This window comes from Fistularia commersonii, chromosome 17 (genome assembly GCF_037954325.1).
Source record: "Fistularia commersonii isolate RoL2024-O1a breed Wild chromosome 17, RoL_Fcom_v1.0, whole genome shotgun sequence".
Lineage (NCBI taxonomy): Eukaryota > Metazoa > Chordata > Actinopteri > Syngnathiformes > Fistulariidae > Fistularia > Fistularia commersonii.
Window position 1 is genome coordinate 11,564,076 of NC_141300.1, and position 26,578 is coordinate 11,590,653.

General features: G+C 45.1%; 1 protein-coding gene across 11 annotated transcripts in view; it reads left to right on the plus strand.

Annotated features, from left to right (window-relative positions):
- The first annotated feature begins 2,021 nt into the window (after positions 1-2,021).
- Positions 2,022-26,578, plus strand: part of LOC147225172 (A-kinase anchor protein 13-like) — an 81,884-nt gene continuing 57,327 nt past the window's right edge. For all 11 annotated transcript variants that reach the window (XM_086163925.1, XM_086163926.1, XM_086163932.1 and 8 more), the window contains exons 1-3: positions 2,022-2,161; positions 23,969-24,012; positions 26,061-26,229. In XM_086163925.1, the coding sequence (XP_086020051.1) occupies positions 23,980-24,012; positions 26,061-26,229 (202 nt within the window). In that variant the 5' untranslated portion in view covers positions 2,022-2,161; positions 23,969-23,979. The remainder of the gene's footprint in view (positions 2,162-23,968; positions 24,013-26,060; positions 26,230-26,578) is intronic.

Consider the following 26,578-nt stretch of genomic DNA (forward strand, 5'->3'; position numbering starts at 1 on the left):
TGTTCGCAGCCCGATTTAAAAGTAGATTGAAAACTCTGTTTGCGGAGCGATTCGTTCCCGATTTGTGATTTGTACGCAGAGGTTTGACCGTCTGTATGATGTGCGAATGAGAGGTTGAATGCTTGCGTGTCTCGGCCTCTTGCCCAACGACAGCCAAGAAGGCCTGCAGAACCCCGCGGCCCTGAGTGCACGATAAGCGAACAAATAAAGAAAGTTGGGGTTTTTGCAGGATTAGAAAGCAAGAAGACTTACTGCCGTGGGTAAATACTGTCCTCTACTGGCTGAAGCTTGAAGTCCTTTGCAGGCGGAAGAGTAAGATTATGCAGTTTTCACAGTTTTCACCTTTATCATGATGGATTAAAAGTCAATTCTAGTAAATAGAAAACAATAAAAACCTTAGAGTGATAGTTTAAAACACAAAGGTAAATGATAAAGACAATAAAAAACACAATAAATAATATTTACAAACAAAGATATTTTGAAAGTAATAGAATTTATTTGTTAAAACGTAATAAATTCTGTATTTTATTCCGTGCGGTTTGTCAGTTGCTGTTGCTGTTCCCCACTATTCTGCAATAAAGTGATTATCCTATTTCTTTTAATATCATCATTTCAAAATCTGCCTGACTGTTTCCTGTTTGATCCATTCCTCTTTAGCGGGCCTGGATGGAGGGCACCGCAGGGCGAGCCAGTCAAGCAGGAGCCTGGTCCGGCCCGAGGACGTGGCCCCTCCGGGGGACCAGGGGTCAGACGACGAGGACTACCACGTCGAGTCGTCGGGGACAACCGGCGTGGGGAGATGTTAAGATGTGTAGACGGAAATGCCAGACGACTGATTTATTTTTAATTTTTCATATTCAGTTAATTGTTTACATTATTTTTTTCTACTTTCAAGCTAGGGCTGTGTATATTTTGCTACGTTGCTCTTTTCTCCCCCTGTTTGTGAAATCACACACACACACATACACACACAACAATAAACCCTAGTTTCAACATGACTGCAAAACCTCTCCTGATAAAACAATAAGACTGGGAAAAAAAGTTTTTATAATTTCAATACCTCAAAGCAAACACTGATCACAGGTTGAACCACCATTATTATGATCATTTCGCATCAAATTTAATAACAAATTAATGTCAACAAATGTCAGTTACAATTCAAAAGAAGGCTGCTGTATGTTTACATATGGCCACTAGATGGCGCCATTGAGCTGTCAAAAACATTTCTTACCTGATGGTCTTTTTAGCTCGTGCAAGCAACAACATTATCATAATTATACTCATGATAACAACAAAAGTAGTGGTGATGGTTATAATAATAATGATGATAAAAATTCAAGGTTTAATTTCATAGACAACTGCATTTTTTTTTCAGGTCCCCAAATTTACACTTGCTAAAGGAGTAAAGGTGTATTTTCTGTGATAACCTGCAGATGCTGGCATTTCCCTGATAAACAGTTTATTTCTGCACTGAACACAGTGTGAGGTCGCTGTTGGGACACAGTTACTTCAGAACATCAGCAGATCTTTTGTGCACTCTGTAAACTCTCTCTTCTAAAAATAAACCGCAGTTTCTCCACACTTTCCTCAACTTGCGCTAAAACTGCCTCTTACAAGTTGCAAAACCTCCTCCGCTCTGATGAAACGGCGTCCAGTCAAATATTTCACGCAGAAAAACGATGAACTCCACAGTCCGAACCGGAAGTCGGGGATGAAAACCCGCCTTCAAAATAAATCGCGTATAAATTCACACGTTTAAAAAAATCAATATCGCGACTTTCGTGGTCTTCGATGTTCACTCCCTCTGAACAATAACAACCCTATCCGTGCGTGTGGTCGTGCTCAGGGACGCACGCCACCTACTTCCGCTCCATTATTTTTCCAGTCTCGGGCTTTTATTTTGAAAGACCCAACCGGAAGTATCGTGTATCACCTCGGCGGTGCTCGACGCAGCATGGAAGTTCCCCCCGCAGACCGGAGAAGGAGTTGTCCGCCGTAGATAATGCCGCTTTTTTAAAAAAAAAATTAACCAAAAAAAGAGACACTTTCCCAAGTGTTTGTCTTTTTTTCTTATGTCGCGGGACGGAAAACACGCGCAGAGCAGTTTATTTTTTTATTCGCACCGTGACATTTCCACACTCGGACGTCAACACTTAACAAGGTAAGAGGACGCAGAACAACTGCTAACTTACAGAAGTGTGTGTGTGTGTGTGTGTGTGTGTGTGTGTGTGTGTGTGTGTTCGAGTTCGTGTTCGCCCCCCACCACCCCCCTCCCTTGCAGCTCCGTGTAGCAGCTCCATACACCCAACGAGGCTGAGAACTCCCATGTTTACAACCAGATTCACGACGAATCTCGTCTTCTCGTCCATTTCCGTTTCCGGTCACTCCACGTCGACTCCACTGGAAGTTTAAAAAGTTTAAATCTGCGATTATGGCGACCCAAAGTTCCCCCCACATGCTTACATGCAGCCCCTCCACCCCACCCTCTCCACCCATGTTGGGGATTGGTGGTGAAGGAGGCGCCGGGGGAGGGTGGGGTGTCCTTTTTCTGTCCATAACATCATGAGTTGTTGTCCTGAAGATGTTGAGATGCAGCATGAAGGTGTCAGGTCAAGATTTCATCTTTGCACTTGACGACAGTGGCGAGGAAAACGATTGTCCTTTTTTTAAATTTTTTTTTTATTTTAATCGCCGGAGAAACCTTGGAGAGATCGCGGCCCGACGCGGGCGGCCTTCTGCCTGGACCAGCAGAAAAAACAAGATAAAATCTATTTATCCTGATAGGAATTGTCGCGCTTTATATTGAAAAGTGACTGGTTTAAAATAAACATTGCACATTAGATCAGTGGTTCACAACCTTTTTATCATCGCAGTACGGTCAACACTTTTACCACGTAGATAACCATGTAGATTGTTTATATTGCGACTATAATAATAATCGTGAATCCACTGTGTACTCTCATGCAACTTTATTAGCAGTTTCCTCGTAAAATTGCGGCAACAATATAACACGAATATAATGAAGGCTTCACCGCCTCATTGCTGCATATCATGCAGAGCGGCTCGGTCTGCGGGAATCACCTGTTACGATAAATCTACATTTCAAGTAGAACTCCTGGTATTGTCTGTTAAAATCTGTTTTTTTCTTGGAAGTGGAAGTGGCTCATCTTCTGTCTCTTTTCCCCTTCAAAAAGTAACTTTCCGTCTGACGTCTGTTTTTTACTCCTTTTGCGAGCTTGCGGGTTACATTTTTGACGCTCAAGTGACCGAGATGTAACTTAGAGAGTCCGGTCATTTTTCAAAATAAAAGATTTTTCAAAATAATGATTGTTTGGACTCGGGTAATAAATCCAACGGAAATAATTGATTATTTCTTGGGCGTCCCGGTACCTATTGATCCACGGTCTGTGACCCGGCAGTTTGCGACTACTGCATCAGATGACACGGAAGAGAATATATTGCACACAATAATGAATTTAATTGAATATACAGTCACTGTAGTTTCATTCCAGAACCAGCTGGCCATATTTTAATTTTATTATTTATATATACTTTAAAGCGTTACGACCCTCCCCACAGTGTTATTAGCCTGGTTAGCATCTCTCTCTGCTACTTAGCTTCAGCGCCAAACACCTGAGAAGGTACGTTGGAATGAGCCAATCAGAGCCCAGGATACAGAACACCCTAGTTGGTCACCACCTTGGAAAATGCGTATTTTCCCATAGAAATAATGAAATGATAAATATATAAAGATATACATTGCAAAAACTTGTGGTATAGGGAAAAATCTGTTATAAAATTAGGTAAAAAAGTAAAAAATCCGCAAAAGAAGAGGGACTACTGTAGCCTGTGGTTCAGAGTGATTTCACTCCTGCACAATGGAGGAGTCATCTAGTTTGATGGCCACTGCTAGAAAAGACCTCCTGCGGCGTTCCTTGGTGCTCCTGGGGGGTCTCAGTCTACGAGGACCACTAGGAAAATGGTAATGATTGTACAGGAGCTCACGATGACGCTGGAAGTAGAAAGTGAGTGTGTTTGTAAGGGTTGTTCTGGATGTGATGTGATGACAATAGCTCTAATATTCATAGAAATAAATATCAATGACGTATTCTGTAGACCTACTTAGGGCCTCTGGAGAAGACATGAGGCTCATATCATGCGCTGATGAAGGGACAGGACGGGATAGGAAGAGTGGGAGGAATGGCAACGAGAGGCTAGGCTAACGCTAACTATTAGCTCTCTCAAAAGTGATTCTTGTGTCCTTGGACAAGACACTGAACCCCAAGTTGCTCCTGAGCGCTATATTAGCACAGACTGTTTACCATTTTTTATAAAAGCAGACTAATGTATGGTTGATTGTTTGAGCGGGCTCTCTAGTTATTAAGCTGGGAAATCTTGTCAAATATACGTGTGTGTGTGTGTGTCACATTCGTGAAGATCTGGCTTACAACTCCTTTTCTGTTAATTTTTTTAAAAAGATAATCCAGGCCCGATGTTTCGGGTTTGTGTGTTATCGATGGTCAATGGCGTTTTTGTCCTAATTTTCTCCCTATCTTTCGATGTTCCTCGACCGAAACAAAACCCTGCGGGGATTCTGGGAGGTGCTTGAGAAGCCTGCAGGGCTGGTTGGTCGAATGTCGCTGTCACATTTGTTATCCTGAGTTTAGCAACAATAAGAACCCTGTATAAGCTGTCTAAAGCATTCAATAGCCCCTCATTGGAACCCCCGCCTCCATTATTTAACAGTTTTCTGCATTCAGGAGGTCGGAGGTTCGATTCCTGTCTCCTCCTGTCCTTGTCGAAGTGTCCTCGGGCAAGACTCCGAACCCCCCGTACCTCCGAATGGCTTGGCTAGCTGCGTTGCGTGGCGGCTCTGAATGGGCAAATGTGCGGAAGTCCTAAAACCGTCCAAAATATGCGCTCCGTCGGGTCGGGCAATGATGTCCGTTCCTGGAAGCTAATTGTCCTTTTTTTTGCGTGAAAACCGAAAAATGTCAACACGTGTCACCTTTGCATAGTTAGTATGAGGACGTCAAACGAGGACAGATGTCTCCAGGCCCGTCTAATGCGACGCTAACGCTGTTCCCCCGGAGCCGACGACCCGCGATGTCTGTGTCGAGAGAACCTGATTGGGCGTTTACGCCGGAAAGATGTCTACACGCGCTGGTTTTCATTTTGCGGACGCCAGAGATTGATCGGGCCGTTTTCGGTAAGAAAGATATCGATGCGTTTTCCCACCAGCTGCTTGGATCTAGTAAACAGCCGAGAGTCGGACCCAGATCGGGGTTGATTCCACCGCTTCGGTGGTAAAAACTCCACGGGAGACCTTCTAAAGTACATTCCCCATATCTACCAGTAAATCATCTCGCTACGTTTGGGCCCCTCAGACCACCCGATGATCTCAGAGGCTCGTGCTTCCTCAACCGGAGGTTTAGGTCAGAGGAGAAAAATCACCACCTCCACCGCTTTCTGGTGGTCATTAAAAGGCTTGACTCAGCTGGAGCTCAGGCTAAACTAAACACAGGCAAGCAGCCGGTTCGCTCGCCAGTAAACACTCGGGCCTTCGCCGAAATCACACCGTAAACAACCCCGGCTCACCGCCCTCACCAGAAACCTGCGCTTTCAGACCAAGGTATGAATCCGTGGAATGCAAAAACAGCTGATTCTTTCAGCCGTGTTTGAAAGCTACCGTGCTGAGCGACCGATCGCGGCGCCGTTTGTAAGAACCGGCTGCGACGGACCGGGTAGACAAACAGAACACACATCGGTTGAAGGTGGAACGGCCTAAATTTGATGTCATATGTTTGGCTCAGTTCCCTGCAGGCTACCTGATGACCTTTCACCCCCTGGTTTCTGGCCTCAGCTTCCACAGACACCTCTCCAGCCATGCTGTTCACCCTTCTCGGTGGCTGGATTTTTTTTTTTTTTTTTTTTTTTTTTTGTTCTTTCCCCTGGCCGTTAAACGTCAAGTGTGGAAATGCGGGAATGTGAAAAATGGGTCGACCTCCATTGCTGCGGTGAGGACGGAGGATTCTTCCCCCGTGCACGGTGGACACACACAAAAAAAAAGAAACATGAGAAACTGGACCGGCGTGTTGTGTTCGGACTTAAAGGAGGGGGAGGACGACACAAAACTCTTGAGAACACGCGGACGCCCGTGTATTTATAGCCGCTTGTTATCTCTCGGGTCCTTTAAAAAGTCAGAAATACACACTGTGTGCACACACACACCCTGTTATGTGTCAGTGTGTGTGTGTGTTTTTTGCGCACAGCAGTGCGCAGTGGCATGCGGGGGCTAACCAGCGTCGGATGCTTTCGCGTTGACTCACTCTGTCTCTGCAGCTGGTGAAAGTACGAAGAGCAACGGTGATTTGCGCGCATCTTCCGCTCATCCCAATGTGTGTGTGTGTGTGTGAAGTCAGGCTGCAGATTATGCATTGAGCTTTCAGACCGAACAACTTCCGACATCTCAGCCGCGTTGAGTGTCGGAAACACACTGTTCGCGTTAGAAGTCCCGACAACCAACATTTGGCCAGACATCGTCGGCGTTGAACGTCCAGCCAGAAAGTTGGACACAACAGAGTCCCGGAAACCAAGTTAACACGCCAGGAGGAGATTCCCATGTATTTACCGCAAGGAAACTCATTGGCCCACTTCCTGGCCGCACCCGCTTTTCTTCCAATCCAAGATGGCGGCACGCAAGGATGCTTTCCAGTCTTTACGAAACGTGTCAAAGGTTTTTTGGATACATTTCCTTGCATTGATGCTAAAGGCTTAATAGTATATCGTTACGGCCCGGCTGACATGTTTTAGAAATATTTGCAGGATATTATCCAGTGCAGGATATTACATAGCCAAGTTTGTCCACATTTAGGTAGATTATCTGGTTAATCGTTGCTAAATTTACAAAGTATCTCTTCCTAGCTTGTTTAAGTGCTATTAAAATGTTACAGAGTCTCAGTGGAGATCCTTTTTTTTTTTTTGCATTTAACTATTGGAAATCAACTGGAAAGCAAAGGTTTAGCAATGCTCTCTGGTTTAAAGAGCCAGAAGATGAAGGTGTGAAGATTCCTCTTTGTGAGGAGGACGGAGAGCATCAGAAACGAGACCATCTTCTGGAGATAAAAACAAGACCGATGGCAGAAGTCTGGGTAGAAGGATGCTGAGGTTGGAAGTGCAAGGCAGGAGGTCTAGAGGAAGACCACAGAGGAGGTTGATGGCTGGATGATGAGAAAGAGGACAAGAAGTCAGTTGGTGTGCGAGAACAGGGTTGGATGGAGGCAGATGATTGGCTGTGGTGACCCTGAAGGGAGAGGCCAAAGCAGAGGAAAAGGAAATTATGCTACTAATGGACATTAACAGTTAGCGCTTCCGCTGCGGTCCGGGCAGTATCTCTATTAGAAGCAGTCCGAAGGTGTCCCGGTTCCTCCAGTGGAAGGCCCGAGCATCAGGATACTGAGGCGCAGCCGGCAAATGGAAGCCGAGCTTCGAGCCGTCCCCGCCGCCCCCTGTGTGATTTATGACATTTGCTCCTATAAAAACTTTCTGGCTTCGACACGCCGTCCAAATTTTCCATTTCATCTGGTGCGGGGAAGAGCTCACAGCCGGGTGATTGATTTCAGCCCCGACGCTGTCCTGCACTGTTGTGCTCTGTTGTTAGGTTGCCTCACTTGCCAAGCGCCTCACACACACACACACACTGAAAAGCAGTAATAGTCGCTCACATTACAGTAATGCCGCTTAATACATCATCCCTCACATCCAGCTATAAAAAGACCATTTATTTTAGCAGGGCATTTCTGACTCCCAACGCCGGGGTCTCTGGTCCGAGTCAGGATTTGTTTATTTTTTCTGCGGTCAGGATTTTCCCCCCCTGACGGTGCCTTATCTCAGCCTCTGCGAGGTGGTCTCGGCAGCCAGGAAGCGCCGTGTCTCAGAATAATTGAAATTTATACCGAAGCTCATCGGGAGCCAGTGTAAATAAGGCTGCTTTCAGACGCGCCTCATTCGGTCTTCACCTTTGACCTTTTTTTTTTTACGAGAGCTGTTGATAAGGTCTCGTCCTGGTCCAGACCGGCAACTGAACGTAACGTTCAGCCTTCCAGCTCTCGGTGTGAAAACCCCTTTGGACGGCTTGAAGTTCTGGACCGATCGTAGGAAACCGGAGCCGGTTGGATGGCAAGTTCAGCGGCAGAAGATTCGAGGAATTTACGCCAGGGGAAAGCGGTCGCTCCGACTTATTTTCACCGTGCAAAAAACATAAGAGGCATTGGTTTTCTTTCGGGGGAAATGTTCTTTGTCCTGGGAGCAAATCTGAACACGCATTTGAACTCACTGTGGTTGGTTTGGGGGGGGGCGGCTTGTTTTCCAGATTTTAACCATTTCTTCATATTTGTGCTCAAACACAGAAGGCTGACACCCACATCAGGGTGGATCTCCTCACACAGTGAGAACCTATAGTTCAATTAATCATTCATTCGTTCATTCATTACCTTTGCGGGTTCTCGTGCACTGAGGGTCACAGGGGGCCGAAGCCTTTCCTACCTGCGATCGGGCGAGAGGCGACGTTCACCCTGGACCGGTCGCCAGATCATCAACGGGCCACGTAGACATACAACCATTCACCCTCTCATTCACACATCATATTAAGACATACAACCATTCACCCTCTCATTCATGCATTCTGCAGAGACATACAACCATTCACATCATACAGAGAAACAACATTCACCCTGTCATTCACATGTTACATAGACATACAACCATTCACCCTCTCATTTATAGACCATATAGAAACATGCAACCATTCACCCTCTACATTCACCCAGTCATTCGCGTTATTTAGAAACATGCAACCGCTCACCCTCTCATTCACACGTCAAATAGAGAAATATAACTTTCTCTCGTCATGTATAGATATGCAGCCATTAAGCCATTCATTCACACGTCAGTACAATGTGGAGTCTGTAGATCATGCCGGCTCCCCTGCAGAAAGACCCCTGGTCAGAGTCCCACCGGGAACCTTCTCGCTGTGAGGAGGAGACGCCAACCCCTGCACCGCTGCGCGCCATGGAAAAAGCATAACATTTTGATATCTTTGATTTTTGCCAAATATTTGGGGGATTTGAAAACTATTTTGTACTTTTATGATACACAGTTTATTATTTTCCTAATCTGCCCTCTAAGAAAACAACCCCCGGCCCCAGAAATCAGCTCGGACTCTACTTTCAACTTCAAGGTTGGGCCTCTTGACTTTGACAGAAATAAACAAATAAATAAATAGAAGCGGCAACTTATTTTCCGGTTGTCCTGGCAACTGTCGGGGGCCGCCGAGGTTGCGTGATAAATCGCCGATCCTTTCTTAACCAGGGAACACGAACTCTTCAACCCTGCATCCACGGCGGTTTAAATCTCACTGAGATGTGTCATCCGTCAGACTTCACTTGTAGATAATTTTCTTGTAAAATGAGAACTTTGTTATTTCTCTGCTCCCCTTGAATCGACTAATTCCCCCCAACTGGACTTTTCCATGTTGTACCACACACACTGTGCAGCCTCCAGCGCTAGCATCCTCATGAGTTCTGACATCTCTCTGGTCTGAAACAACTTTTTCCTCGTATTAAATTGACTTGTCACGCAGTTACATTTGCTGTCATTCTAGCGTTGAATCGATGTCTTCCTCATGTCAGACTAGCATTTATTGGACATTTGATAGGTATTAAATTTGAGAAACTTCAATTTCTAAGCTGAGGTCTGGTGTTAAACCAACTAGTTTCTGATGGTAGATCTACATGGTACCAAGGTTTATCCGATGGTATGTTGACATCCATGGCTTTAAAAAATAAACAAACAAACATATATATATATATATATATATATATATTTATCGTGACAATCAGCCTCTTGAGAATTCCGTTGTCTTCCTTCAGATACAAAATGAATTTTAGAAGTTGCCAGTTAGCTTGATCTTGTTTGTGTCATATCAACATATTTCCTCAACATTGAAATAGACCGTAGTTACGCTGACATTGTTCCGGTACTGAAATTATGTCATCCCAGGGTTAAAGGGATTATTATTTTTTTAAATTTATTTCATTTTTCGTCTACGTCAGATTGACTTCCTGTCAAACTGAAGCCTTTTGGCCTTTAATCCACTTATCTTGAGAATTTTAAGTCTTTTTTTTTTAGATGTTTACAAGAAGACCTCTTCAGTATGTGTATACATTTTGAAAAGGCGGTTTAAACTGATTTAAAATATTAAACCAATTCATTCGAGACAAATTAATGGAAATTCAATTTTTAACAGGAGAAAAAAAATGTAAGTTTGATGGCCGATCATTGCTCATGAACCTAAACGTCATCGTCTCGTTTACTCTCCCATCAGTCGATGACACGGACCAACAGGTGGTCGTGTCTCTTCAACACGACATGTTGCCGGATATGTTTTGGCCGGATCAATTCTCATTAGCTCAATCAATGTCGTGCCTCTTGTTGGCCCAGATCATCTACCACGGGAGAAGGGAGTGGTCTAAAACTCACAGCGATCCATCCCTGCGGTACTGGATGATACATCGGACGTCGACTCGGACGTTTGAGCCCTGTGCAATGTCGAGGCAGCAAAGTTAGCAATTGCGACCGCGGTAACGTTTTTAGCGCGGTGCTTACAGATGGTGATACATGGTGTGATTAAAATACGTTCATTTTCTCAACATATTATTTTTACTTTCATTAATCAAAATCTAAGGCCCAACCCTTGTTTAAATATCTACATCCTTCATCCCGGCAGGGGCACTCTGCTACAGAAGAGCTTCCAAAAATCAGAAGGCAGAAGAAATGGAATGATGATCATTAGATGCTAAAACGCTCATCCCGACTTCCTGCTCGTGTTTCATTCATGCTCCCACCGCTTAAGCTCCGTCTCCATGACGTGAGCAGAGGGATGCAAGTAAGAAAAATAAAAGATCACTTTCATAATTGCTAATGGTCACGCCGCTGAAGGCATCATAGAAGTTTTCCCTCCGAGGAAGACTCGGTTCTCGGCTCGGCCGCCGAGGCACCGTTACGGAGATGCGACGCCACTAATCACATCCCCGCGGAATTTGTTGTGTTTGTGTAGCACGTCTGTATGCGCGATTATGTTTGCAACTGTAATTGCTTGGCGTATCTACTGTAAACACTCGCTGGAAGTGTGTAAAGGCTGTTCTTGCTGATCAGCATCTAAATCCTAACTACGGAGGTCACATGTGAGCCCGGCACAACTGTGTCTGGAGCAGCGGCTCCCACGCTTTTATTACAGCTAATCCCTGAAAATACCCGGCCCACTCCCTGGCAGCCCGACTTATTAAAGATAAACACATGTGGTACAACACCTCAGAGCTGAGAGAACGGCAGCCTCAAAGAGGAAAAATGTGCTTATTCACCCGCTCCCCGGTCAGTCAACACGACACTGGTTTCAAATAATAACGCAAACCCGCTAAACAGACGCCGCTCTGTTGCGCCGCACACAAAAACAAAGCAGGAAAAAGCGGTCACACATTGTGGGAAGGTTTGAATATGCGATTTTTCAAGCTGACTGTCTCAATCTGTGATTCATCCTCTGGAGAAAGAACACTGGGGATATTCAACCGGCAACATTCCCTCAGCTGCTCTAACGGCACTGCAAAAAAAAAAAAAAGTCTGAAATGAGCTAAAAATACATCAAAGAGCCATCCAATCCCCAAACAATAAGAGAAATTGACCGAGAAGTAAGTAAACACTTTTTTCAGAAATATAGTCAAGAAAACCGAAAATAAATGCGCACATGCTGCAAACATGCTCAGACTTCCAGACTTTAAACCATTGGAGGTGAAACGGTTATTGTGAAGACTTTGGTTACTGCTCCATCACAGGCTGGGAATCTCCAGTCAGCATCCTTGGAGTCCTGCTTTGGGACCCAATGCTCGGGGGTCACAATTGTAGTTGTACCTACACATTGTAGCATACACAGCTCATGAAAAAATCAAGTTGGCGGTGGACTTTGGAGGTTCTCAGTCCTGTTGAATTCTTATTTCTTCAACTGTTGACATTTCACCCCTCATCCGATTGGCGTCTCCTGTTCTGAAGCTTCTCCAGAGAAGACGGCGGTGCAGTTTTTAACACGCTTGCCTCAGAGCTAGAAGGTCCCCGATTTGGAATTCTCCGTATCGGAGTTGCGTCTTTTTGCATACATGCGTGGGTTCTCCTCGGTCCGGTAGCTTAATGGACAATTGCCCGTCGGTTTGAATGAATGTTGAGGATCAGCGTTATTGAGTGACTGAAGGAAAGGGTGACGACAGGGAGCCTTCTGGCGGCAGCTACAGTGAACAGTCAGTGGAGTAGGCAACCTTTGGACCAAGCTATCTTGCTATCATGTGCGTTAGTCCATTAGGGTTAGTTTGCACATGTTTGTGGTCTCCAGTATTTTCTTTGTTGATCCCACACTTTGTTCTGGATCTGGTTGGAAAACACCGCCTCTGTTTTTTGTTCTGGTCAAGATGTGGCTTCTTCAAAGTGTTTGATGTCCACTTTGGCTGGAAGACAAGGTGGTGCATTTTGAGGTTCTAATCGCCAAATGTTTCTTGTCGCATTCCTCCTGCTGATTTTTCTCCGGTCGATGTGTATAAAGCTATATAAAGTAGTCTATAAAAGCAGAAGCCGCAGACCAAAGCTCGGTGGGTCCTTCTGTGTCGGATCAACATGCTGCCCCAGAACCTCGGATATAAAGGGTTGAGTTTATTCACCTTGAAATGGAGCAGTCGCAGCTCAAGGATGCCGAACAATCTCACATTTACTGACACCATCGGAAACATGGCTCGGACGGACGGGGCACATGATAGAAATGTAGGGTGAATCTCCGGCATTGCGAGGGCGGAGCAGAAACCGCTATTCGCGGTCCAACGCAGTGTGGAGGATCCGCCGTGCCACAGAGTGTGCTAACGGTTTTGGGGAGGTGCTCTTTAGGGTACACCGTATACTGCGGGGGAGTGATTGTGGCCTCGCAGTTTGATGCAGAAACAGAAGTTGGCCTTCAGCCTTTTATTTTACGATATAATACAGAAGAAGTAGCTCTAAGATTGATACAAATCCCTTCAGTGAGTGAAGTTCCTTTGGACTTTAGGTGTGTTTTAGACAAATAGTTCTAATGCGCCGCAGTTATCGATTATTCTGATGACTAGTCGCGTGATCGGATGAAGGAGCTTGCAGCCCGCAGATGGTTCCTGTTGAGATGTTGCAACATGGAGGTTTGCTTCCATTTTAAAAGAACACGCTGTGGTGTTTTCTCATAACGGTCCTTTACTTTTGACGCTTCTTGTCGTTTCTGTCGCCGTGCTCTCGTCTACGCTAGCGGCGGAAGCTAACTTCAGTGATACTTCAACAGAAACGCCGGAAGCGTTCAGCCCCAATACATTAACTAGTAAAGGTATTTTTCTATAAGCATTTTTCAATCAGAGTCATTGAATCTCTCGAATTATCCGCGGAATCGTTTCAGCCCCGGGGACACTCCATACGTGGAGGGGAAGATGGCTACCCAGTGGGAGTAGGCGGGTCTTTACGCAATCACGTGGTATAATTTTTATTAGCATTCCGGTCCACCTGGGTCTGTATGTACCACTTTGTCGCTCCTTGATCTTAATGGGTCATTTTAAGACGACTGCATTTTCAGGATAAGAGAGCAGAGCCAGTATTTTGGTCACCGACTCCGGGGCCGGTGGCAAGTCGAAGTGGCCGACTTGTTTACAGTCTAGTAGCCATTGTGGCCGGTGACCCGAAACAGCCTCAGAACCTCCTGGTCCTGCACAGCTCCTCTCGGCAAAGACAGGAAGCTGCCGGAGCAGAAGCGAACCCGAAAGCCGTGCTGTTTTTGCGTAACCATCTGCAACGCCGAGCTCATCATGTCCCCATTTAATTCATAACACGGCGGACAAAATCCACGCGGGTCCAGAGAGGAGGACCGGGCGGGTACAGAGGTGGAGATTAGGTGTCCTTTGTCTACCGGCAGACCTATTGGGACAGCTCTGAAATCACAAAGGCTGCTACAGAATCACAGACTGGAAGGGGGGGGGGCTCTGGATGGTCTGGAGCTACACTTTCCCTCCATCTGGTTCCACTATCTGCTTCCTATTATTTCTGCGGGGAATGTGGCTCCGATAAAGATTCTGCAGCTGCTATTTTAGGCCCCGGCGCTAAAACACCGACGTATTGCCAATAGACCTTCAGTGATTTAATCATTTGATTTAATGAAATCACTCGGTCCAGTGTTAGCATTTGGCTGCACGATTCCTCCTGGAAATGTGTCTTTTTTTTTTTTTTTTTTTTCTTTCGTATTTGTGTGTTCTGGTGACTCTCGAAAAGCCGAACCTCCCGCCGTCACGTGACTCACGCTTTCGCTCCGGTCTTTTGCCGTCCCCTCGATCGACTTGAAAACAGTCGGTATAGGTCAGATCTGCTGGAAAATTAGTGCCGCATAGGAAAAGGGTGTTATCGCACAGCTCCATTGGAATGAATGGAAAAGCCCGCAGACGTGTCCTCGCCGGTGAACTTCACAGAGACGGTTAGAGATGCGTCTACCTCCTTCGTCAGAGGCATCGGCCGCCGCACAAAGAATCCCTTTCTCTGGAAACCTGAAACAGATGATAACCGCCGGCCAACGCGCTGCTCACACACTTTGTTGTGACTGCAGAGGAGGAGACATGCCTGCGTGACGTCACGCCGTCTGCTCCGGGGGGGCTGCACACCCTTGAGTAGCCCTCAGGAGAGGGTTTGGACGTGACACCTGCTGTAACACACACACACACACATTTCACTGATGATAATAATCAGCTGATTATTGGAAAATGTCTGGCTCGTCTCCATCTTGAAAAGTCGGAGAATCGTCCGTACTGGAGTTACAAGTGAAGAGACAACGCGTAGGGTGTGCAAGGATCGGCTGAAAAAAACAAAAAATCGAGAAAGTAGCAGGGAGGTCGACAAAGATGGCTGACAAGCGGCAGGAATCTGAGGAATTTTTTAAGAGAAAGTGCCAACGGACCGGGTGGTTCCGCCTCGGCGACTAACTCGACAACAAGACTCGGAGCGGCACATCTGTCATTTTCTATACACACACTCGCACACAATGTTTATTCGAAACAACACGAGTGCAAGGGCTTGTTTTCGCAGAGGCGGTTGTAAAAAAAAAAAAAAAAAAAAAAAAAAAAAAATTTGGGACTTCGGTGCTGTGTGTGTGTTTGTGATTGAGCAGACAGTGGAAATGAGTGGGGCTGTAAGAGGCTGCATGATGGCCGAAAGCATGAGGTTGGTTTGGATCTGCAGCTGCTTCGCCTCTCTGTCTCCCTGCCGCCGCCGCCCCCCCTCTTTCTCTCTCGCTCCCTCACTCACTCCTTCCCTCACTCGGGCCCATTCCTTCCATACCAGACATAACTCCTGGCCAGCTGAGTTGGTCTCCGTGTAGTTGAGCGCTAAAGAACAGCCACTGTCAGCATTCAGTTGTATAACACATAATTACAGCAAGTTGTGGAAACATACAGCCCCCCGACCCCCTCGCCGTCCCCGCCTCTTTGACCGCAACCACATGTGCACATATGTGTGCTTCTGCATGCATATTTATAACATGTGTGACGCATGGAGGTGCTTGTGCCGGGGTTATACAGTCACTGCAAAAATCTGTAACATGGAAGCATAGCATTATGTGTGTTTGTGTGTGTGTGTGTGTGTGTGGGAACAAGATCTGCAAAGAATTAGGATTATAAAAAGAATAATACTATTAATTATTTACTCTCTTTACTTGACACACAAGTACAGATATGCACAAAGTGCATTTAGATTTAAAAGTAACAATTAAAAAAAATATAATAAAAGAAATAAAAAGAAAAAAAAATTTATTTAAACAGTTATCAAAAAGAAGACTTTTTAGTTTTTATATAGTGACTCAGACTGACAAACTCTCAGTCTCATTTTTTCTAACTTATTTGTTTATTGTTGCATCATTGCTTCTTTCAAGGTAATAAATTGCAGGTTATTTTCAATTCCCATTTTACTTCCAGGGGATTATATGTCACAAATTTATCTTGCTAATGCAAACAAAGAAAAACACTGTAGGTCGCGACCTATAACCTAAATTAACAATGACAATTAACAAAATTAGTAAATTATTTACTCGACTTACTTGACACTCAAGTGCAGACTTATAAATCTACAAAAAATACAGATATAAAGAAACCATTAAAAAGATGAAAACAAAAGTTCCAAAAAAACAAGATTAAAAAAATCACTTATGAAAACAAGCCTTTTTTGTTGCTTTTACTTAATAACTCAGACTTTGACAAACTTTCTATTGTTATTGTTGCGTCAACGCTTTTTTTGAGGTAATAAATCGCAGGTTATTTCCGATTCCTGTTTAGCTTTTGGGGTAATTTCCCACAGATTTAGTCAATAATTCTTTGCAAAAAAAAAAAAACAACAAAACACTGTAGGTTGGTGAGCCACGACCCTAAATACCAATAAAAACAAAAACAATAAAAGTGACAACGTTGAAGGAAAAAAGGAAAAAGATAAAAATGTCAATTATTAAAGCAGCTATCAAATCGAGAATTCTCTGTTGTTGATTTTACATAATGTCTGACAAACTCTCCATGATTTATCTCAATCTTATTTAGACGTTGTTGCGTCATTTTAAGATAATAAAGATTATTTCCGATTCCGATTAAACTTTCCCACAGATTTATCAATTATTCTTTGCAAAAGAAAAAAAAAGTTAAAAAAGTATGTTGGTGACCTACGACCCAAATGAACGCTCAGATGCCCTCTCCCCCCAAAAAAAGAAAAAGTGCCTGCGGGTCAGATAATGTTCTATATCTGTATATTTTCCAGCCCAGGTTGGGTGTCTGTTATCTGGAGTGTCCTGGGTCCGGTGGGCGCTGACGCACCGCCTCCTATCTGGACACTCCGGCCGCCCTTCGTTCTCGAAACTGTTTGGCGGCGGCTCGGACCACTGAGGTCATCGCTGCCTTCCGCTGCTTTAACCGGGCAATGAGCTCATGGCCGCTCCTGGCTTATTTATACCCGGCGGCCGTGGATGACTTTATCTCATCTGGAGCGAAGGGCCCGCTCAGACGCTTCCTCACCCCTTCACCTGCAGCTCCGGAACAACATCTCCGCTGATACTGCTGCCATGACGCCGGAGCGGCGTGTTATTTCCGGCCTCGCGGACGCCGAACCGCTCCGTTCCAAACAAGGGCTCCGTAACCGGAAAGCCCGCGGCGGCCAAAATGAGCTCATTCCTTAAAAGCGCTCAGAAATCTCCAGAGATGACGTCAAACGAGGGGACGGTGCGGAAAGTGACTCCGGCATTCCTTCCGAGGAGCATCACGGCCTTTTTGGCGGCTCGCCCCCGGGCGACCCCGCTTGCTCGGCCGGTCGCCGAATTGCGGTCGTTTCATGACTGTCGTGGAAGAGCTTCTGGTTTTATTTTGAAGCCGTTTCTGCGAGTTCTGGCTCTTTTTGAGGTGAATTCTTTTGGAAAATCTCACTGGTGATTTCTGGCTAAAACCTTTGGACGTCGGCTCGGTGGTTAGCCAGAGATCCCAGGTTGGATTCCAACAGGGGGCCTTCCTGTGGGGAGCCTCCATCTTCTTCCCCCGTCTTTGCGCATGTGAATGTGAGGGTGAACGTTTGTATTTCTGTGTGACTGAATGAGTGAATGTTTTGTCTTTATATAACATGAATGAGAAGGTGAATGGTTGTATATAGTGATCCCAAGCCAAAGCACGGTTTACTTTTCACGGTTTCGCTACTTCACGGATTTGCACCGTGCATTGTGTTCTGCAGTCTGATTGGCTAAATAGTCGCTCCGCTTCTTCTCTACCTGTGCGTCAATAACGTTGCAGTTTGATATGTACACGTACGTAAAACAGCTTGCAAAATTTACATTTCGTACGTGCAAATTCCCTCGCAATTTCGAGTTTCTCTAAAACCCATAATGTTGACAAAAGGCTCTGGACCCGACAAAAGCACCTGCGGCAGGGCCCAAAAGGCAGCGGAAGATGCTATCTATCGCAGATAAAGTTAAACTTCTGGACATGCTAAGGGAAGGTAAAAGCTATGCGGCTGTAGGTCGGCATCACGGAATTAATGAATCTTCCGTTCGTTCCGTAAAGAAGGGAGAAAAAAACATGAGGACGACAGCAGCAATAAGTTTTAATAAGGATGCAAAAAGGGTTGCAACTGTCCGCAACAAGACCATGGTAAGGATGGAGTCTGCATTAGCTCTGTGGATTAATGACTGCATTAATTATATAATAATTGTAAAAAAAAAATGAGGGTTTCTACTTCACGGATTTTGCCTATCACGGGTTCTTTTTGTAACGTAACCCCCGCGAAAAACAAGGGTATACTGTGTATGAGGTGTGAATGAATTGCTGAGATTTCTCTTCCCAACATGAAATGCAAATGGCTGAATGGTTCCATGTCTCCATATGATGTGTGAATGAATGAGTGAATGGTTACATGTCTCTACAAGAGGGTGAATGGCGTGGTGTATCTCTCAGTGGACCTGTGCGTCTGGCTAGCGGCCCCAGGGTGAACCCCGCCTCTCGCCGCATGACATCTGGGTTAGGCTCCGCCCCCTTGTGACCCTCCCTGCAGGATAAGTGGTGTAGATAATGCATGAATGAATAAACGTTAGGATAACTAGATTTTTTTTTTTTTTTTAAACAACTTCATTTCATTCTGAGAGGCTGTTTTGTCTTGTCGGTGTCCGAATGGCGACACGCTCCTCTGAGCCTCATTCCCCCCCCCCCGACCCGCGAGGACGGTTGAACCGGGGACTGAAATCTGAGGCGGACCCAAGTCAGACAAGCTCCTGCTGTGGGATTAAAGCTTGGTGGCTGAGTGGGCTAATTAGAAGGAGTGTGCGGGCACACACACACACACACACACACACACATACACACACAAACTCAAGTCATATTATTAGGGTGGGGGATTATTATCCGTCCAGACAGCCAGAAGGACTGAGGGGTCTGAAGCTTTCGTCTTGTCCGTAACTGTTTTCACCAAAACTTCCTCCCAGGGAGTTCACATGGCAGCAGCGCAATATCTAAATATCACCGAGTGTGTTGGGGAAGTCACATGGCGAACGCGGATCCAGCGCAGACCATGGGTTCAGTGTGTCACGCGGATGAGGAGGAGGGGTTTACGTCCACTAGCATCCAGAGATATAGAGATCCATGAATCTGGTCTGACCTTGAAGGAAGTCCTTATGAATCCCCCCGGATCCATCCGTTCACCTTCTCGCCAAACGTAGAAAAAGTTCTTTCTTCGGCCTCCAATTTGTGCAAAACAAGAACAGCAAGAAATTCTTGTCAAAATCTTGTTGAAATTGAAGAAGAAATTCGAGTCCAGTCGCCTCCACAGGAATTCACCATGGAAACACCAAAGAAAATAATGCATTCATTCACTCATCTATACTGCGTATCCTTCACTCATTCAAATCCCGAGTGACATTCACCCTCTCATTGGGTGAACGTCTTGTAGAGACACATTAGTTCACTCTCTCATTCACTCTAGGGAGACATAATCATTCACTCTCACTCACACATCTGATAGACATAAAACCATTCACCCTCTAATTCACATGTCCTAAAGAGACGCATTCATTCACTCTCTCGTTCACATTTTGAGACGTCCAACCATTCACACGTCATTTTGAGATAGCCGAGCGCTCACCCTGTCATTTTGACACCTACAACCAGACACCTTCTCATTCACGTGTCCTAAAGAGGCATCCAACCCTTCCACCTGCCCTGATCGTTCTGCGCCCTCGTCCCGTCCGGTCCCAGGATGCCCCCCTCAATTGTTATCGGAAGAAGATTTATTGACTTTCAAAGGATAACTCATTTCCTTTTTTTTTTTTTTCTCCCCGACCGCGAAACGTGATTGGTCTACTCACTGCGACAACAGCGAAACGTCGCACTGAGGCTGATTAAATGTCAGGATGTGCCCGAGGCTTCGGGTCACACCGGCCCGCGGGACGGCTAGTTAATTAGCACGCAGATGTGAGATAGGCGGATAAAACCTGACCGTACGATCGTGAGAGTCCGTGTAGGGCCGAGGCCCTGAACCTCATCACCCGCAAAAGGGAAAAACACGCCGGCCAATGGATTACCCGAGTAATCTGTTAGTTACAGCAACACGGATGGCAGCAAGCCGGCCACGTATCCCCTAAATATAGTGCTGGATGATGTTTATATGTGAGGACTTATTGTCCGGCTCCGTTTCCCCGCAGCCGATTGGCTGCCGGTGTTTTGCCGGTGAGCGGAGTTGATCCACTGATCCCCGCTCATCCATTGAAACCCGGCTGCCTGAAATGTGCTGACTGAGCGGGTCCCCCCCCCCCCCCCCCATCGCGGCCCAGGAGGCACCGCGGCTGTCTGGTAGCCACCGGCGGGCCGGTCGGCGCCCCGCGTGGCCTCCCTCCATCATGTGACCGCGTCAGCGGGGAAACACAACGTGGAGGTCGGTTTTGACCAAAATACGCACACACACCCTTGGGTTACAGATGTGTGTGCCTCGAGCTTCATTATTCTCATACACACTCATAAATACTCCATACACATTCAGATTTTATATACAATAATATACTCATAAATATTCCATACACATTCCCATTTTATATACAATAATATACTCATAAATATTCCATACACATTCACATTATGTAAATATATATATATGAGTGTGTGTGTGTGTGTGTGTACATATATATATATATATACATACATACACATTTATGCTAATATACTCAAAAATACTCCATACACATTTACATTATAAATACACTAATATTCTCATAAATACTCCAATAATACTCCATTCACATTCACAATATATATTAACACTCATATACTCATAAATACTCCATACACATTTACAATATACATACACATACATTTATTAGTATTTTTCATACTCAGAAATACTCCTGTACACACAACGCACTTTTCCATTATATACACTCATATACTTATAAATACTCCTTATAAATACTCCATACACATTCACATTTTATATACAATAATATACACATAAATACTCCATACACATTCACATTATGTAAATATATTAATATAGATATATAGATATATATCTATATATATGTACATATATATACATACATATTCCATACACATTTACACTAATATACTCAAAAATACTCCATACACATTTACATTATAAATACACTAATATTCTCATAAATACTTCAATGATACTCCATTCACATTCACAATATATATATTATGTATATGTACTGTGTGTGTGTGTGTTTATATATATATATATATATATATATCAATCATGGTTTAATGTACTGTTTAATGTGCACAGTGCACATTACTGTTAAATCTGAATTGTATTATTATGATTATTATTGTCGTTTTATGTCACCATGGGATTGTGAGAAACATCTTTTCCCTTCCGGGCGGCACCGTGACGCAGTGGTTAGCGCTACGGACCCCGGTTCGATTCCGACAAGGGGACCTTTCAGCGTGGAGTTTGTGAAACCAGACGCTTAGAAATGCACTCCATGATACAAAACCCCTTAGAATTGGAATCATAAAGATCATTAAACCACAAAATCCTATAAATCCTCCGCCCCTTCGGCAATCTCGCATTCATTAAAAACGTCCCCGATTGTTTCCTTGCCGTCTCGGCGGCTTCAGCGCTCATCCGCACGTCGCCTGCCTCCACCTGAATGAAGGCGGCTTCATTCAGAAAAAACAAAGACGGCGTGGGGGGGGCGGCGGGGTTTTTGGGGGTCGGGGGTGAAGCGGAGGCGGGGGGCGGAGGGGTGTCCTCCCCTCTGAGGCTCCTCTGTCTGGACGGGGACTTCCTGTTTCCTGCCATGAATGGGCCCACATGGCCACGGCCAGAGCTGCTCGGACAACCGGAGAACAGTGAGACGCTTTTATCCGATGATCTCACGGGCCGTGAGCGTCCCCCATCTTCGGCTTTCAAAAGGCTCGTCCCATCTGAATCACAGTAAATAAAATTAAAAAAAAAAAAGTCCTCACCGTTCTGTTCGACTACGGTCTACCGGTCGATCGCATTCGATCGCCGATTTTGTGCACGCCGACATATTAGTGGTTGTTACCCAAGTGGTTTATTTTGCAAACTAACATGGGTCTTCTCCAGCTTCCTGGGACTTTCATTAAAAACCAAAATGTCTCCAGATGTCCGCCTTCAAATTGTGTGCTTTTTTTTTTGTTGTTGTTGTTCTTCCTTCTTCCGCAACGTTGCGTCTTGTTTTTCTAATGTTTATTTTTATCTTTTTTTTTTCTCGCGTGTGTCCGTCACCCTTAATGCGACTTTAAAACTTAATTGTCCGGGCAGAAACGGGACCCAACCGCCGTTGATGAAACACCAAACCCGGGAAGCGTCACAGAGAGGGTTTTGTCCTCCTGAGGATGTGGGTTTGGTGAACGCGGTCTGAGGCTGTCAAACATTGGGATTTTCGCTCCCCACCGTGTCACTGCAGTTAGGAAATGCCCTCAAACCATTGGAGATTGATGAACATACACACTCTTGAGGAGGCGGGTGTTCCTCTGAGTGTGTGTGTGTGTCTGTTTGCAAGTCATGTTGCGTGGGCGTATCGTCCTCGTGCATCCAATTTCACACACTCACACACACACAAACATCAGTTGTTCATTTTAGTCTTTCCTGATTTAGCACTTCCTCTTTTGAAAAAAGTTTATTTTATACGCGAACTCTCTCCTTTTCATGGATTCACCATTGATCCCAGGAGAGGGAAACAGCGTGGTGCCGCAGGTAGATGGACGTGTGAATGAGAGGATGAATGTCTGGCTGTGAACGGTTCTGTATGGCAAGTGTGTGTATCTTTTTCATGCGCAAATGAAAAGGTGAGCAGTTGGATGTCCCTATATTGTGAATATCGGGACAGCCGGGTTAGGCTCCGCCCCCTCGTGACCCTCAGTGCAGGATAAGCGGTGCAGATAATGCATGATTGGATGAATGTTCGGATCATTTTATTTCGACATCTTTGCATTCTGTGAGGTTGTTGATTTGTCCTGTCGGTTTCCAAATGGCGTCACACTCCCCGGTCCCTCGCACCCAGCGCCCATACGGAGCCTCATTTCCCAGATCCAGGGCTGCAGGAGGTTCATCATGTTCCCCAGCAGCACCTTCACACATCCCTTCACTAGGATTTACACTAATAATACCATCAGCGTTATCGATCGTATATCCGTTGGCTTGGAGCTTTTCTTGCATTTGGTTCCTCCTTCTGGCTCTTCTACAGACCTCACCTCGACTAGTTAATATCCATGGACTTAATTGACGACGAATGAGCGGTTGAATGGTTGCATGTATATCCTGAGTGAATGAATGGATGTCTCTTTATGGCATGAATGAGAGGGTGAATGGCTTTATGTTGATAAGATGTGTGAATAGTTGTGTCTCTATATGACGCTTGAATGAACATCCCATATAGATGAACGAATGAATGAATAAAAGCATGAATATGAAGTTTAAACATGTGTTTTTCATTGCGAATAAAAGCACGGATGTGAAGTTTAAACATGTTTTTGTGTTGCTGTTTATGTTTTGCATAAATTGCATGACGGAAAAAAAATCCCCGTCACACACACACACACAAACTTAATATTATGCTTAATTTCTAGTGAACCATCAGGTGTGAGCCCTTCAGTGAGGTTCTGACCACCTGGCTTGTTTGTGTGTTTGTGTGTATGTGTGTGTGCCTATTGCTGATACTTGCCCTCTTAAAACTCACAATTTTCGAGGTTAATGTTGCAACTCTCGATCCGGCTGCTTCCTTCCCCTCCACACCCACCCAGCGCCGCTCACTGTGCAGCAGTTGTTTTCTCTCGGTTGTCCCCCGTCCCACCATCACTGACGTCTGCCTGTGTGTGTCTCCTAGGCTCCGGCGCCATGAAACTGAGTCCTCTGCAGGCTCCGCTCTACGTAAGTAACCCCAGGACTTTGTCCCCCTCAAACAGGTTTCCTTCAGTGAATCGCTGATTTGGGAAATACCCGTTGTTTCTGCACCTCTTCCAAAAACCTCATTCCAAGCACGAGTGTAGACTGAGGGAGGCGCTCGGGTAACCACGGCAACCTTATCGCGTATATCTGATCCTGCATAGTGGCTACGTATTAAAAATGGAGTTTATTTGCACTTCAGTGGAAATCCAATGTATTCACTTAAAAAAATCATATATTTTTTTCCCCAATCCTTATGTTTTGTTATTTAGGAATAAAAACTTTTAATTACACAGTATAAATAGTAAATATATAATATATATAATAAATATATAATATATGATAACTTATACTCTAAAACTTTTTCCATTTTTAAATAATATTTCTATTTTGCTATTTTTGTGTGTTTTTTATTTTATGTGGACTTCGCTCTCTTTCATCAGATTCAATATCAGACTCATTCTTTGCCTTTTTCGGGGGGGGAGGTTTCACTTCCAGTCCGTGTTCAACACCACACCGCCCTGCTGCTTCTCGGCGCTCTGTTGAACACCTGTTTGTTTGTGTGTGTGTGTGCGTCCGTGTGTGCGTGTGTGTGTGTGTGTCTTTGTGTGGATGAATGCATGCATGTATCTGCTGGATCACTGCATGAAACTATGATTTAACCGCAAGTAACCTGCGTCAATCTGCTATGTATCACTGTGTGTGTGTGTGTGTGTGTGTGTGTGTGTGTGTGTGTGTGTGTGTCTTTGTGTGGATGAATGCATGCATGTATCTGCTGGATCACTGCATGAAACTATGATTTAACCGCAAGTAACCTGCATCAATCTGCTATGTATCACTGTGTGTGTGTGTGTGTGTGTGTGTGTGTGTGTGTGTGTGTGTGTGTGTGTGTGTGTGTGTGTGTGTGTGTGTGTGTGTGCGCGCGTGTGTGCATGTTGGTGGGGAGTGTTTGATGCTTTTTGAGGTGGAGAAAAGAAAAGGAAATCAGCTGAAACAAGTGTAATATGTTTCCCTACATGCGCGCGAATACACCCACACACAAACACACACACACACACACCCATCAGGGCAGTAGAATACTCAAATGAGGAATAAGAATATGGGTTGATAAAGCAGAGCTAAGACGAGTAAAGTAAAAATCAATTGAACATTGTTCTCCTTTTCTTTTATTTTTATAAAAATTAGATACCGTAATTGCCAGACAATTGAGCTGATCTGAATATAAGCCGCACCGACTAAAAATAACTAAATAAATCTATGTGAACATCTATAAGCCGTAGGCGTCCACGTTGTTACATGAGATATTGAGATGTTACACAGAATTAACTTTTAATTAAATATACACCGGTAACATCCACAAATACGTACAGGTGATGCTTTTTTTCCAAACAGTTCCTTGAACACGGCCAGTGAGAAAGATTTTAAAATGAATAAATTAGCCGCATCGCTGTTTAAGCTGCATTGTTCAAAGCGTGTGAAAAAAGTAGCGGCTTATAGTCCGGAAATGCCTGTACTTATCATATGTATAATACAAATTTCTTTTTAAAGTCCAGTTATAGATATAGAGCCCACCTCAGATTTACCGTTGTCTTTGCAAAGTGAAAGAATGAAGTAAATAATATTACTAATACTGATACACACAGTACTGGATGTCCCTCCAGTCCTCCTGTTCTGCTAACCCTACGTTATGAAACCCTCCGCTCGTCCTCGCCGGCTCATGCTGAGCTCCGCAGCCGGACACGCCGGGCAGCAAGTTATCCGTGACGCCGCTGACTCACTGCCGCTCGGGAATGTGACCCCTGTGACACACACACACACACACACATAAAACTCTTTCTAACTGTGGTGACGTTGTTCATGATCTCTGTCACCGACGGCTTCTGAGGAATCGCACAATGGTCCCAAGCGGTTTGTGCACAATTCACCCGAATTGCCCGGGGGAGGCTTTCGGCGAAAAGCACCGAGTCACCGGGTGATGCAGCCTTATGGCTCGAGTGTGTTTTTGTGATGTGCGCGTGCGTTCCGCTCCGCAGGGAGAGTGTGTGTTGACGGTTCAGCTGGACGACGACGACATTTCCCGAGCGGATGGCGTGCAGGACGAAGAGGGGGCGGAGTTTTACCTCCTGTTCCTGGGGTCGACCATGAGGCATCTGAGCAGCACCTCCAGGGTCAGCCACGTGACCCTTCAAGCTGTGTGTCCAGGTAACACACACACACAGACACACACACACCGCTGATCACATTAACACCAACGCACCAATGCAAACATCATACGTCGGCATCCATCTTGGATCTTCGGGTCCAGTGTTCCAGAGCTTCTGCTGGCGATCGCGAGGTCGTTATTGATCCAGACAGTAATCAGGGCAGCTATTGATAATTTCAACCTCACACACACACACACACATTCAACACACACACACTGTGTCCGCATGTTGCATTTGCACTGTGTGGTGACACCATGACAGGATGTTGCTGAGCCCCCGATCTATAACCTAATTTTGCCGTCATCTTCATAAAAAGAGCGTAAATCTGAACATTAACAAGCGATGGT